We start from the raw sequence: 14,007 nt of genomic DNA on the forward strand, positions 1-14,007 counted from the left end.
ATTCTCAATCTAAATCCAAAGTAATTGAATTTAAACTGATTAGGGAACACTGCACTTCTAGCAGAGACGTTCTGTGTAAGTGATAATGAGAGCTGCTGTTGGCACTCCAACTTTTACTTATTACACCGCAATTGAAAAATGAAGAAAATAATTTAAGGGATTTTTCCCTAAACATGCTCAACTTATGTCCAAATTCCGATTTCGGTGCATTGTTCATTTTAATTCCCAAAACATGCATTTCGAGTGAATTCATTTTTTAATCAATGACTTCGCTGCTATATCTACGAATTCTTAGATATTAAAAATGATCAACTCATGAGTTCGTAGGTTATAAAAATGACGAATGCATATTTTGAAAATTAAAATAAATTCATTGTATTCAGCACACGAAATGAAGATTCACCCATAATTAAACATTTGAGAATAAGGAAAAGTTGGAGTGTCAATAGAACCCTTGTTTTTTTTTTTAAAGCCTAATCACGAAATTGTTTGAAAGGGAGTGTTATAATGTTTGAATAGCGTGTTTAATCTTTAATTGGGGTGTGACTGATAATTCAAGATATTGCAGTGTAATAAGTAAAAAATTGAGGTGTAATAAATAAAATTGGCACCCCTCTTGATAATTTGGTTTTTCTATTACTCTCTCATTGGATACCTATGTCAAGGGGTATGTCATCAGTCCGAAGGCACAAGTCATCCAAATTACTGTTTTCTAAAAGCTTCAAGTCTTCAACTAGACTAAAGTGTCGAGTCTTCAACTGGACTCAAGTGTTCCTTCCAAAACAGTTTTGACCAGGAGTCCTCAATTTGACTCGAGTGTTCTTTCCAAAACAGTATTGACCATCAATAGGAGTCCTCAATTCAACAATCAGGAAAATTGGATCATAGCAAGCCAGATCTCTGCCATGTAATCAGATAGTCAGAACCAACGAAAATGTACAATTGTACATAAAATCAGAAACTTTTCAATCATTTGTGCCAAATTAAGATATATAAGGAGGCAGCCCATCTCAGAATCTGAAAGATAAGACAAACTTCAATCCAGAATATAAATATTCAAGGAAAATAATGTACCATTGTTACTAAGAGAGATTATTTCTCCCTTTAAAAAAATTGTCAAAATGGCGACTCAAGTCTCTGTCCGCCATTGTCCACTTAAGGCCATTTGAACATGGATTGTAGCAATCGTAGATCATCTACATTCATTATTGCCATTTCAAGTCCTTCGAAAATGCATTCAAAATTAACGGGGGGGAAAAAAAAAAAAAAGCAGAGGAGATCAGTTGACAACGTCAAGGACCAATTTGCGAGACTTCAGAACAGACCACTTCATGCGTCGGTAATAAGCAGCTTGAAGGAGTGCAAGGGACAGTACAAATATCCATTTGAATCCCATCTGTATTTAAATGCTCGTGAAGTAAGAAACAGAAACTTTTATTTAAAATGTCAACCAATGGAGAGATTAAGTATGCCTATTTACCAGTTTTCTTTCTTCCATTTCCGGTTCTGCTGCCCACGACAAAAATGTCACGACATCTTTCCCCATCTGCACCAAAATTACGAAAAGAAATGAGCTTTCAGGTTTTGATAAATGAAATTTTCATGCAGGCTTGGATCATTTGATAAGATTTTTATCAAACAAATATTGCAATGGAAGGATTGGGAAGAAATACCTGAGCTTCTGTGGCAGAGGTACCATCTTCATACTCAATGGCACCATCAATAAGCATTTTGGGCATAGCTATTGCTCCACCAGGGAAGTAAGGATTATAATGCAGCCCTTCTCGAATCTGCAATGCCAATTTAAGAATTTCTGAAATGGTTAATTAATGAAATGGACGAATAAGACCATCTACTGAGCGGGAACCAGACATCTCAATTCGAAAGTGAAAGTAAACTCATAGACATTCTGAGGATGGCAAAAAATCTATTGCCATAGTGACAAAAGATGAATTATTAACATTCAATGTGAAGATCACTTCTCATTTTGTAGCACAAGACGAAACTGTTGAGTTTAGTCTCACATTGGATACTCATTACCCTGTCTCTCTCCTTATAAGTTCCTGGGCATCTCCAATCATAGCCAATTGGTTTGGAGTTGGACCCCCAAATTTAACATGGTATCAGAGCGCTAGGTTCGTATAGGTCACGGGTTCGAGTCTCCTCGAGGGAATTTTCCACCCTTATGGGTGAGAGGGGAGTGTTGAGTGTCGTGTTATCCGCCTCCACTCTCGGGTGTCACGTGCTCACATATTGTGCCCTAGTTCGACCCGTGACTCTCTTATATTAATAGTTGTGCCTTCCCCGTCAGACCAGTCTTTTGGGGTAAATGGTTGTTAACACAAACCATCTCAACAGACAATGGTTTAAGGGATTGGCTGACCCAATATCATATTTGCACTCAGTGAGACAAAACACCAAGCTAACTTAACTAGTATATTAACTAAAATTCCAAAAATGAGCTAATTTGTGCAGGAGTGAGGATGCGAATGTTGCAAACCCTTTTAGCTGAATTATTTTAGGAAGTCTAAGTGAGAGAAAACTGTAAATGCAAACAGGACCGAGAGTGAAATTTAAGAAAGAATGCTCCTACAACTAAGCTTATAGAGCCTTTCTGAGCCATGTTTCAAGCACTAGGGCTTCGGACGGATTGCCAGTCAAAGTTATGACCCTAGCCCCAATTTCAGAAGGTATTTGGTTGGTTATGAGGCATTAGGCTTTAAGCACTTAGAATAAGGCATTTTGTACCAGCAGAAGGGAGAGCCAATGCTTGTGGAGGTGGGATCCTAAGGAAGGTTCCTAATTAGCCCCTACCATTAGTCATTAAGAGGACTTAGGCAGGGAAAGACAGGAGATGAAGGTCTGGTGAAAGCATATCCCACGTAGATGGGAAGCCTTTTTAAGGAAAACAAGGAAAGCCTGAACCATCTATTTACACATAGATTAAATTGTTAAAGCAAGAGAGCTTAATCTTTGGTCCTTCCTAAGAAATGTGGTTGAAAACTTCCTGAGATGAATGAGTGGACCTTTTGGTCCAAGGGAGGGAGATTCGTTGAGAATTGCACCCTTTCAATTTTTGTTGGGGAGTGTAGCAATCGTATAACTTCTGAAGAATTGAGACATCTATTCACGAAATTTGCAACTCAGTGTGGATTTTCTTTCCTTAGATAGGCAAGCAATGTAGAATTTGATAGTAGATTGGTCTCTTGTATTGAAAGAGTTTGGGACTGCTAATGGCTTGGTAAGATCTACTCCAAAATTTGCAACTCGGTATAGAATTTGCCAAGTAGGCAACCACATAAGGGACTTGACTAGAGTTTACATTCTTAATTTATCTGTCACGCATCGAGTGCAGAGCCATTAGCGAAAAGAGCATTAATTGACATACTTTCTTCATAGTCATCTTCCCTAGTTTTGTAACTTCTTTTTCTGCATTTCCTTGTTGCTTGCAAATGCAAAAAGAATACCAACCATCACAGTAGAAGTCTCAGGGTACTCAAGACCCTTTCTATATGAGTACCATTTTGCAGTCAGCAACTTTCTGTCCTGTATTGTCCAAAGTTCAAATTCTTAGAAGTTAAGAGTGGGAAGAGAGAACAAGAAGGAAAACCGACCAAATAAAATCTAATGAAGAAAATCTAGAAGATCTAGGGGAAGATGTGAAACAAGGTATACTGACTAAAAGAAAAAGATCCAAGAGTTAAGTATAGAACGATCAATAAAGGGACAAACAGGGAAAAGACATGCTGAAAAGCTGACATGACAAACAAAGATGGTCTCAATGAAAGTGACAAACATATGAAACCGAGGGCTGTATAAAGATGACTTGATTCAAATGGTTCTCAAAAACTGCCTAATGTATCTGATTACAAGTGACTTCATTGTTTTTACTTAAGAGAACCGGAAAAAAAAAAAAGACTTGTCTTTCTATTGTACAACAGAAGCTTTAAAATGTTTTAATGATGCATATTGTAAAACAAAATGGAAGATTCAGGCAATGTAACAAAGTGTTACTGGCCAAGGTACATCACAGTTGATTTCAACAGAGGTGATGATAAGTGCAACAAGGATGAGCATGCCATGGACAACTCTCAATGCCAAAGTTCAGGAAGTTTGCTTTGATTGAACAAATTGAGCAAAAAGTAAAAGATGAAAAAGAAGACTCTGGATTCTTTATACAGTTCCTAAAGATTGTATCAGGATATGGGATAGGACTAGTGGCCTAGTCATGTATGATTTATGCAAAAGAGCCAGGTTTCCTGGACCAACTGTTCGTGTTTGGTCTTGGAGATTCCTTAGGTGAGGCATGAATGGTCAACAATCTAAACGGTCCAAATGTTCCACCAAACATTCAATTACTACCAGCCAAAGTTCATGTGTACAATTTGAAGGAACACTAACTATCTCATTGAAAAAATATGCATATCACAGCATAAAAACCATCATGCCACTGGAAAGATCATAACCATTCAGACAAGAACCTTCATATAAATTTCTGGACAGGGGGCAAAACAGTCCAATTCAGTGGCTAATATTCCGTTGATCAGATGGTTATAACCATTGGAACATTGTGGATTTTCAATCAGTGAGCAATCCAAGGGATGATGGAGCATTTGGATGCTCCAGATTCAAGGCTGTTTGTGCCGTGTGTAAGAAAACCCCTGGTACAGTAGGAAAAAGAGACAGATCATACGGCCTTCCTCTATGTAAGAAAAGGTGAATAAGCTCAATAAAATGTTACAACCATGTAAAAGCCAAACAAGTTTAAGAGTAGTGAGAAACCGATACTGATAAATGACTGAACTGTAATACAAAGGAAGAAAATGTACAAGAAGGAGAAAAGAGGATGAGCATAGAAGATCTGTATGATGCTATGATCACAGGAAATGATACTGTGATATACAAAATTCAATGGAACCTGGAAACTGAATTCAGCAGGCACCAGATACCATATTTACTCTCAGCTGGGAGGACCTAATGAAACCACCCGGGGGGTGGGGAGGGTGCAAGGCTCCTTTCAAATGTTGGATCCTAGAGAAATAACACAAAATAGTTGTTGAAACAAAAATTCTTCCTCGGTACCTTTTTCTATTTGGATAAAAGCTGAAAGCATGTACTGGTATGGCAATGATGGTCTTGTTCATAGAGATCTTTCAGCAAAAGAATCTTCAAGAGATTTTAAATTTTTCTTAGGTTTTATCAGGAAATTTCAGGGAAAATTAACTATAAAAGAAGAGGACTAGTTAGGTTATTTAAAACCCCATTGGTAACTTAATAACAAAGGTAAAAGTTTAAATAAAGTGATATGAGCGTGTACTAAAATAAGCCATAAAGTTGCAATATAACTTATTAGTAACTTTGTATAAAGTTCATATAAAAGTTACAGATTTGATTTATGGCTAAATATCAAAGTTACAAGTTAAATAAAGTTACTGTAAATATTAGGAGTATTGATAAAATATTCCCGTGAAATTGTAATATATAAAGTTCAACATAAGTTTCAAGTTATTTTGTTATGAAGCATCAAAGTTACTGAGTTAAAAATCAATATAAAGGTAAATTTAATCATTTATTGGGAGTTGGGACTACTACTTTTTCGCAAACGCAGTCATTTCTAATTTATCATTCTTGGTCTTTTCAGTCACCCATCTCAGAATCTTGACTCATGCTATGCTTAATCTATGAACATGTTGTTTGTTGATTGCTCAACATCAGCTCCATAGAGAAGAACAAAATCAGAATATATTTCACACAAAAAAATTGAATATCTAATTAGATTCCCACAATGCCACTGAGCAACATATCTGTACTGATTAGTGAACATGAATATATGACAAACACTGAGACGAGACATCCAAGGTTTAAAATATCATGTCGTTCAGGACCGAAACATTGAGAGGTCAATACTTTGTTCCAGTCTCAGCTGAAACCAGATTGTGATGTCGAAATATTCCAAAATGACACGAAATGTTGAAACATGGAGACATCTAGCATTTGGACTTTGTGATACCAAGGAAGTTTCAAATGATTTACATAACTTCAGGTTCGAGCAATAAGTACCAAAATTCCCTTAGGTACCATACTAAATAAGGGAGGTAAGAAAATTACCGAAACACCAGCAGGAGGATCACGGTAACCGGTTAGAAGAGAAAAAACATAGTTCTGACCATTGTGACGAGCCTGAAAACACAAAGAGTTGGACATTAGTACACTACTGCCAAAACCCGGTCCATTTGCCAAAAGTAATCAAAATTCAAAATATTCAATTACCTTGGTTATGAGGCTAAGGTCTGGAGGATATGCCCCACCATTTGCAAACCTTGCTGCTTGTTCGTTTGCATATGGCTGCGGAAAACGATCACTTAGCTTACCAGGGCGAGTAAACATCTCACCCTCATCGTTTGGCCCATCAACCACCTCGATCTCAGCAGCCATAGCCTTTGTCTCCTCTTCAGTGTATGCCACACCGACAAGATCACGATATGAAATTAGAGACATTGAGTGGCAAGATGCACATACTTGCTGGTAAACTTGATGACCACGACGAATCCTGCTCATGAATATTTTGAACTCAGAAAGTGTTAAGCAATAACAACATTTTAACATCTACAAACATATAAATTTATACCATTACGAAATGAGTCCGACTAACCTTACTAACTTAGTAAGATTTCAACTCTTACTTACTTAGAAAGAGTTGTCGTTGACCCCACCTTGTGGCACCCAAAAACATGATCCAATGCCACACGGTTATAGAGGACAAAATTCTATGAACTTTGAAAAAAAAAATTCAAAAAAATGTTATTTTTCACCATTGAAAATTATTTTAAACGTGGAAGCCCAGTAGTATTCCATTTTCAAAACCTTGGATGAAGCCCAATATAATTTATTTTTTTATTCTTTTTGTCTTTTGGGATCTGAGTTTTTCCAAGAAATCTATAGGGCTGTGGTGTTGGATTTTGAATGTGGTAATCCATTTTAGCAAAACAGCCCTTAGTAAGGCTTAAATCTTACTAAGCAAGGAAATTGTTTTTTCTTACGAAATACTTCCATGCCGAAAGACCTCAGCATTTCATATATTTCATAAGAAACAATTGTTTTAAATTAATTTCCATAAGTTAAGACAAGAAAAAAAAAACCATTCACTCACGATCCATGGTCATAGGAACTAAGAATGCCTTCGTGTGGCCAAGGATAGTTTGGACATTCCAAGCCATGTTCTGCCTCATCAGCAGATGCTATTGTTGCAAAACTCAGAAGACCAGAAACACCTGCCCCAAGGAGTGCCAATGCTCTTAGGGACTTCAGGCCAAAAGATCCAAACCCATCTTGATCCTGCTTTGAAATAAGGGATGACAATGCAGGAGGAGCCTGCAAATTACAGTACAACCACTCTTAGCAAACAATGATGAAACACGTGTCCTAGATCACTAAATGAAATAAACCTGACGACTTAGTCACTTGAAACTAAACCAACTTAACCCGGCTATAACTATGCCTTTAACCAAGCTACATACAATCCGCAAGCATATCCATACAAAACCCGATTATGGAAGCACAAAGGTTCAGGCACGAGTTATGAACGATAACATAACAATCCCCTTCCACAATTGTACTGGATTGAACTAGGATGAAATTTTCACTAATTTGAAAGACAACCATTCTCACATTATAAACCTTGACAGATAGAATCACTTATTAACCAACTCTTATGGGCCTTCAAACTTTACAATTTCTAAACAACACAAAGTAATTTACAGAAAACAAAACAACTTCAATTTGGAGCATTTTCTATTGAACCTTATTTCTCCCAAGAGATTCAGAACAAAAGATACAAATGAGATGAGCTATAACTGGTTTCTAGAATCCTGCATAACAAGCGAATAAAGGCAGATAAACTTAGACAACGAACCCTTCCTTAGCTTGACCAACACTATCAAATCATGATTTTTCCAAAATTTAAAAAAAAAAAAAAAAAAAGGGGACTTTTTCTTTCTAAAGAATTCAGCATTATCAAATCGTGATTTTTCTTATAAGGAACCATGATTTTTCCAAATCCCGATTCCCAAAAATCGTTTTTTTAATTTAAAAAAAGGGTAATTTTTCTATGACAAAGAATTTCTAGGTTTTGACGAACACATATAATCCAAATATCCAATTATTTCAATGAGAAGCATATAAGCTAAGTGAGATCAATCCAGATGATGCCCTAGAAAGGTTTTTTTTTTTTTTTTAAACGAGATAAAGAGAACATTCTTACAGTATATTGGGATTGAAATTTCCTCTTTAATAACTGATTAATCGCTCTTCCAGCAGCCATTGGAGTCAATTTTTCTCTAAATTTCTTCGCTAGAAGAAGCAGAATGAGAATCAGAGACTAAGATCCAATGAACATAAACATAAACCAGAGAGATCTAAATTAGTAGAAGAGAAACAGATTGAAATTTCTTACCTGAGAGGGAGAGGGAGAGAGATAGAGAGACCAGTTCACGTTGGTCGATGGGTGTAAAAAAAAAAAAACAAAAGCAATAGAGATTCACCAAAGAGAAGCGAAGGGCAAGATGGTCATTTTGTTCAGAGAAAGGAGGGTAGTTTTGTCACTTCAGTAAAATATTATCATAAACAATTTTGTGTTGCTAGGCCACATTGCTTAGGTTCGACTACCCTATTGAAAACGGCCACGTTTCACATTTACACGTGGCAATTCTTAATTCTTGCCTTAAATGCTGGAGAAGAAATAAAAAAGAAGGGCTTCCTGGAGCGTACCTCCAAATCTCTTCACTGCACAGGAGGGATTTTCTTCAAAGTAAAGGGTGAGTATTGGGCTTGGGCAGTTAACCTTCTTCGTTCACGAACAATGGATCGGATCAAGGTCGTTCTGGGACCAACCCGATCCTATACTTATTGAATGCCTTATGGAATTGGGTTTTTATTGAATCACAATATTTGAATCCAAATACAATCCAATAAAACTTGGATCAAATTCAAAAATTAATATAAATAATATATTTAAACGAAATGTATAATATAGTTTATATATATTTTCATCTACTATCAAATTGGCACATAATTCATCCAAAAATCAATTTGTTAGGTTACCGAATCGAACACTACTTGTTACAATTTCTTTTTTACAACATTGTCTGAATGACATCCATTTTTTCAATGCTTGTTACAACATTGTCGGATGCCATTTTGGATCTTGTAAAATGTTAGAAATTTGAGGCATTAGTAAACAAGTGTTGTAACATATTGTCGTCCCCATTCTTAACTTGTATGTATCATGGGAAAATGCGAATAAGGAAGAAAGAGAGAGAGAGAGATTTAGATTTCATGTATTGGGTTTCATTTTCTCACCCATGGTATTGGATGGGAAAATGAACCCAACAAGGTGGACTTTTAGATGAGGGTGGAAAATGCATTTTAAGTGCGTAATAAACATTTTTTTTCTAAAAGATGAGAGAACCGCCATGATTCAAGCCAATGAGCTGGATTGAAAAGCCCAATAAGATATGGGTTGGGATTTATTTTTATTATGCACAAGCCCAACTCATTATGACGTAAGTGGATTGAAAAGCCCAATAAGATATGGGTTGGGCTTGAGTGGATGTCAGGTTCCCCCATCAGAACTGGTCAAGTAATGATCACAGTAATCAAGTTTGGATTTGGCAATTATTATTATTATTATTTGATTGGTAACCCTATTTTTAATGAGGTTAGTAACTCGGTGCTGGCAGGATTTGAACCAAGGTCTTTGTTACCATCACCAAAAGACTTTACCAACTAAGGTGTTGTTTGTCAAACTGAAATAAATAAGTGTTGAATAACATTAAGTACTGAAATTTATAAGTGCTGAATTTAAGTATTAAAAAAGTTGTCTGTTTAAATGCTGAATCATGTTTGTTATACATTGCTGAAGTTGGTAAATTGTCTTTGTTACCCTTACAATCATATTATATATTGTTTGCATGTTTCGAATGCATATTTCTTATCAAACATAATAAAATATATTATTTCTTATAAAATTAAAATACAATTCATTTTTAAATAATACTCAAATATTCAATTTATAAATAATAATTTCTATTTATAAAAACCCATAAATTTCAAATTAAAAATAATAATGTCATACAAGTCACCAAAATTTGAAATCAACATTAAAAGAACTTAATTTTTGATGAATAATTTTCGACGGAAATGAAGGATGTGTAATTATAAAAGCACCCTATGAATTAATAAGGGCAACCCACACCATAGCCAATTTTTTTAATTTTATATGGGTTAAAGTTTTTGGAATGAGCAAATTTTTAGTGAGGATGGTATCTATGGTCTAGAGATCATCCTCACCAAAATCAGTCCATTTTGAAACTTTTAACTCGTCAAAAATAGTTTTTTTTGTTAAGGGACGATTTACGGTTCTTGAACTTGTTTTGATAGAGTTAGAAGTTTCAGGATGTGCTGATTTTTGATGAGGATGATCTCCTCATTGTAGAAACATTCTTATCAAAAATCAACTTATTCGAAAACTTTTAACTCATATAAGACAAAATAATTTAGTCATGGTGTGGGTGTATTAATTGTGGGGTGCTTATATACTAATGAGGAGATCATCCTCACCAAAAATCAACTCATTCCAAAAATTTTAACCCATATAAGACAAAATAATTTAGTCATGGTGTGGGTTTATTAATTTGTGGGGTGCTTATATACTTATCCATGTGATGTAAGAGATAATATCCTTTTAAGAATAAGGGTATGCTTGTCTATGCTCAAAAAATCGAAGGATATACTTGTCCGTGTCGAAAAAAACGAAGTGCTTACCGCCTTTAGCACTTTTTTTCAACATCAAAATAGTGCTGAATTTTTTTCACTTATTTTCAACAATAAGCGCTGAAAATATAGAGTAACAAACGCACTATTTTGACAAAAAGTGCGGAATTTAATTTTTTTCATCAATAAGTGCCGAAAAATAGCGCAAATAAACACTGCCTAAGCTAATTGGCACCTATGGATTCAACAATTATTTGATGGGTGTTCAGTTTGGTTAATTTGAATCAACTCGAAAAATTCATAAAAGATTCAAGAAAATTTTGGGGATTATGCAAATAATGTTCTTGGATGTCTTCCCAGGATCCATCATCTTCCACCTCTTTAAAAATCATATCTTGTTATTGAAATTTGAAGATAAAATTTTGAGGTTGGAAAGTAAAAAAATGTTATTTTATTCGTGTTTAATCGATAAATTACCAATTAATTTGTTGACTTAATCGACTGACTTCTTATTCAGCCAATTTTATGAATATTTAAAAAAACAGAGAATTTTGTGACTATGTAAATGATGGTCGTGTTTACTATTTAGAGCTCTCAAATGGGTTGGATCAGACTCCAAATCCGATCCACTTTGATCAGTTATCTGAGGATATAAATCATGGTTTATTGAACCTAAGTGAACGAAAAAATGAATTATTTGTCTACCCTTACGAGTCAGGCTTATTCTAGAGTAGTTAATTGAAAATGACGAACTTGAAAGCGAACTGACAAATCAAGTATATTAGGTTTTATCCCAGTGTTTTAGCTGGAGGGGCTCAATTAACAAAATTCATAAAAGTTAATAAAAATTTTTTGGTCTTGCTGGTAATTGGGCTTGAATACATGTGGACCAAGCCCAATCATAGGCCGGGCTTAGATTTTTTTTTCCTAATCAGAGGCCCATCCCAACAGGTAGATGATGGAATGGGATTGTTTCAAGGCAAATGATTCTAAAAGGTAGAATTATAGGTGTCTTACCAAATCATGCAATGAAATCATCTAATTTACCGGCACAACACATTTCCAAAGTCCAAAACATTTAGAGCAACTCCACGACACTCGGGCATGGGCTAAGCATCCCTTCCCAACTGTCGCTTTGCAAAGTCAGAGCCTCAAGAAGAAACTCCAACGCATTTTGCAGAGCCATTTAGAATATTTTGGAGACAGAAGAAGAGGTAAAAGAAGAGCGTGAGATTCTCTCTCTCTCTCTCTGTACTTATTGACAATAAAAACGATGACAGTTGAGAGTCATTTTACTGTAAATGAATTTGTGGATAGTCATTTTAGCTAGTATTATTGGAGTGCAAATCCTTTGAATAAACAAAATATCTTTTAATAATAAAATGTCTACCAATTATGCCTAGCCTATTTGCGTTGGAGTTGCTCTAACAAAGTCAGTAAAAAAAAAAAAAAGTATTTTTTATCAATAAATTATTTTTTAAATGGTTAAAAATAAGGGACTTTGAAATGATAAATTTCATTAATTCACTTGATATTTAAAATAAATTAAAAAAAATCAGGGGTATCTATGAAATTTTGATATATATTTTGGAATGTGTCCTGTCACAGTAATTTAGAGATATCTCTTTCATGAGTTGGTAAATTCCTTTAGAATCATATCCACAATCACCAATTCAATGTATTTTAAGTACACTTTTAACATCTAACGAATAGACCCTACATTGATGCCATTTGCACGAGGAGCAATACAGAGGAGGACGTCCTTTTAAGTCCTTCAACTTCTAAGTGATTATAATGCTTCGAACATTGGTGAAACCCATGAGTATTTCTAAATAATATTCACCCATTCGCTGATACAGGGTTCGTCCAAAATGTGGCACAAAGTTGAGGTCAAATGGTCTTGACCTATGTTATTTGATTCGTGGGTTCATTAAGTTTGAATTTGGGTTCGTGGCTCGTCAATCAAGAATGAATCCCTTTTGTAAGGGTAGATAGAGATGAGGGTATTTGAAGGCTGGAGTGATGAGTAGGGTTAAAAAAAGGACATTACCAAGGGGTTGGGCTTGATGGTAAGACTGGGTGTGCTCCCCAGGTTTGTCTTCGAATCCCCTTCCCCCACTTGTGTGGCACTTATGGGTTTGGGTTCGTCCCTTAAAACTCGTATGGGGTTGGTCATGCGGGGCCCCCAAGGGAGATTAGTCTGTCACGCTTACTTGAGAGTGTTGATGGGATACTTCGGTTACAAAAAAAAAAAAAAAGGACATTGAAGATGGTAAATTTTGAAAAGAAAAATAATAATTTTTTGTTTTTTTAAATATTGAAGATGAGGGTATTTGGTCATTTTTCATCAGAAGCATGTTATCAATTTGAAAATTTAGGGCATATCTCAAATAGTATCAAATGTAGAGGAGTGTAAAAATTTAACATAAAATGATGAAGTTTTTGTGGTTCATTGCACTTCATGAACCATGAGCGAATCGTACCACATACTAGTTCGATTCAAACTGATTCTTAGTTTGCTAGCCTAATAGCAAATTAGGTAACCTAGGTCTTGACCGAAGTGTTGGACCATGGACGTTAGGGCTCGAACTGCCTTATTCACAACGGGTCATGTAAATAGGGCTTTAGCAGTGATGGCATGAGATTAGATTACTATGGTGTAGAAAATGGTGTTATATAGAGATGGATCAAAAGGTTTAGTGCCTCAAAATTTTGAGAAAAGACTTTGTTAATGATGATACTTAGAGGGTCTAGTATTTTGTTTTGTTTTATTTTTGTTGTATTAAAAGGGTTTAACCATGAATAAAGGAAATTAGTTCATCAATACCTTAGTCATCTAATTTCCACTCCTTGATCATTGGATTCCAATAATAATAAATAATATAAAAAAAGGAGAAATTTTCAACAATGTAATCAATTTTTGACGAAATTCTGATTCCACTTCATTATTAATTTTAATTCCCAAAAATGTGAACAGCGAGATCGCAAAATTTTCAAGTGACAATCTCGTAAGTTCACTACTTTTTACGAGATCCTCACTATATGAACCAATAAGATTGTGACTTTAAACTTGCGAGATCGTCACTTGAAAAACTTGCGATCTCAGACTTCATATTTTGGGAATTAAAATTACTAGTTATCAAAATTAGAATTTTATCATATTTAGCTCACAAAATGATAATTTACCCATAAAAATAAATATATTAGAGTGCAATACAAATCATTTTAGTCCGCCTA

At 35.1% G+C, this 14,007-nt stretch overlaps 2 protein-coding genes across 3 annotated transcripts in view; one reads left to right on the plus strand and one right to left on the minus strand.

Annotated features, from left to right (window-relative positions):
- The window catches only part of LOC147402362 (histidine-containing phosphotransfer protein 1-like), a 44,658-nt gene that overhangs the window by 23,449 nt on the left and 7,202 nt on the right, over positions 1 to 14,007 (plus strand). The gene's annotated exons all lie outside the window — the stretch shown is intronic.
- Positions 1,026 to 8,519, minus strand: LOC147402366 (cytochrome c1-2, heme protein, mitochondrial). The gene is made up of 8 exons (XM_086443984.1): positions 8,453 to 8,519; positions 8,261 to 8,349; positions 7,151 to 7,371; positions 6,271 to 6,550; positions 6,109 to 6,180; positions 1,674 to 1,790; positions 1,481 to 1,546; positions 1,026 to 1,396 (listed from the first exon to the last, which is right to left on the minus strand). The coding sequence occupies exons 2-8, from the start codon at positions 8,318 to 8,320 to the stop codon at positions 1,280 to 1,282; spliced, it is 933 nt and encodes a 310-aa protein (XP_086300110.1). The 5' UTR covers positions 8,321 to 8,349; positions 8,453 to 8,519; the 3' UTR covers positions 1,026 to 1,279.

Source organism: Akebia trifoliata, chromosome 5 (assembly GCF_017979445.1).
Source record: "Akebia trifoliata isolate Shusen 1 chromosome 5, ASM1797944v1, whole genome shotgun sequence".
Taxonomy (NCBI): domain Eukaryota; kingdom Viridiplantae; phylum Streptophyta; class Magnoliopsida; order Ranunculales; family Lardizabalaceae; genus Akebia; species Akebia trifoliata.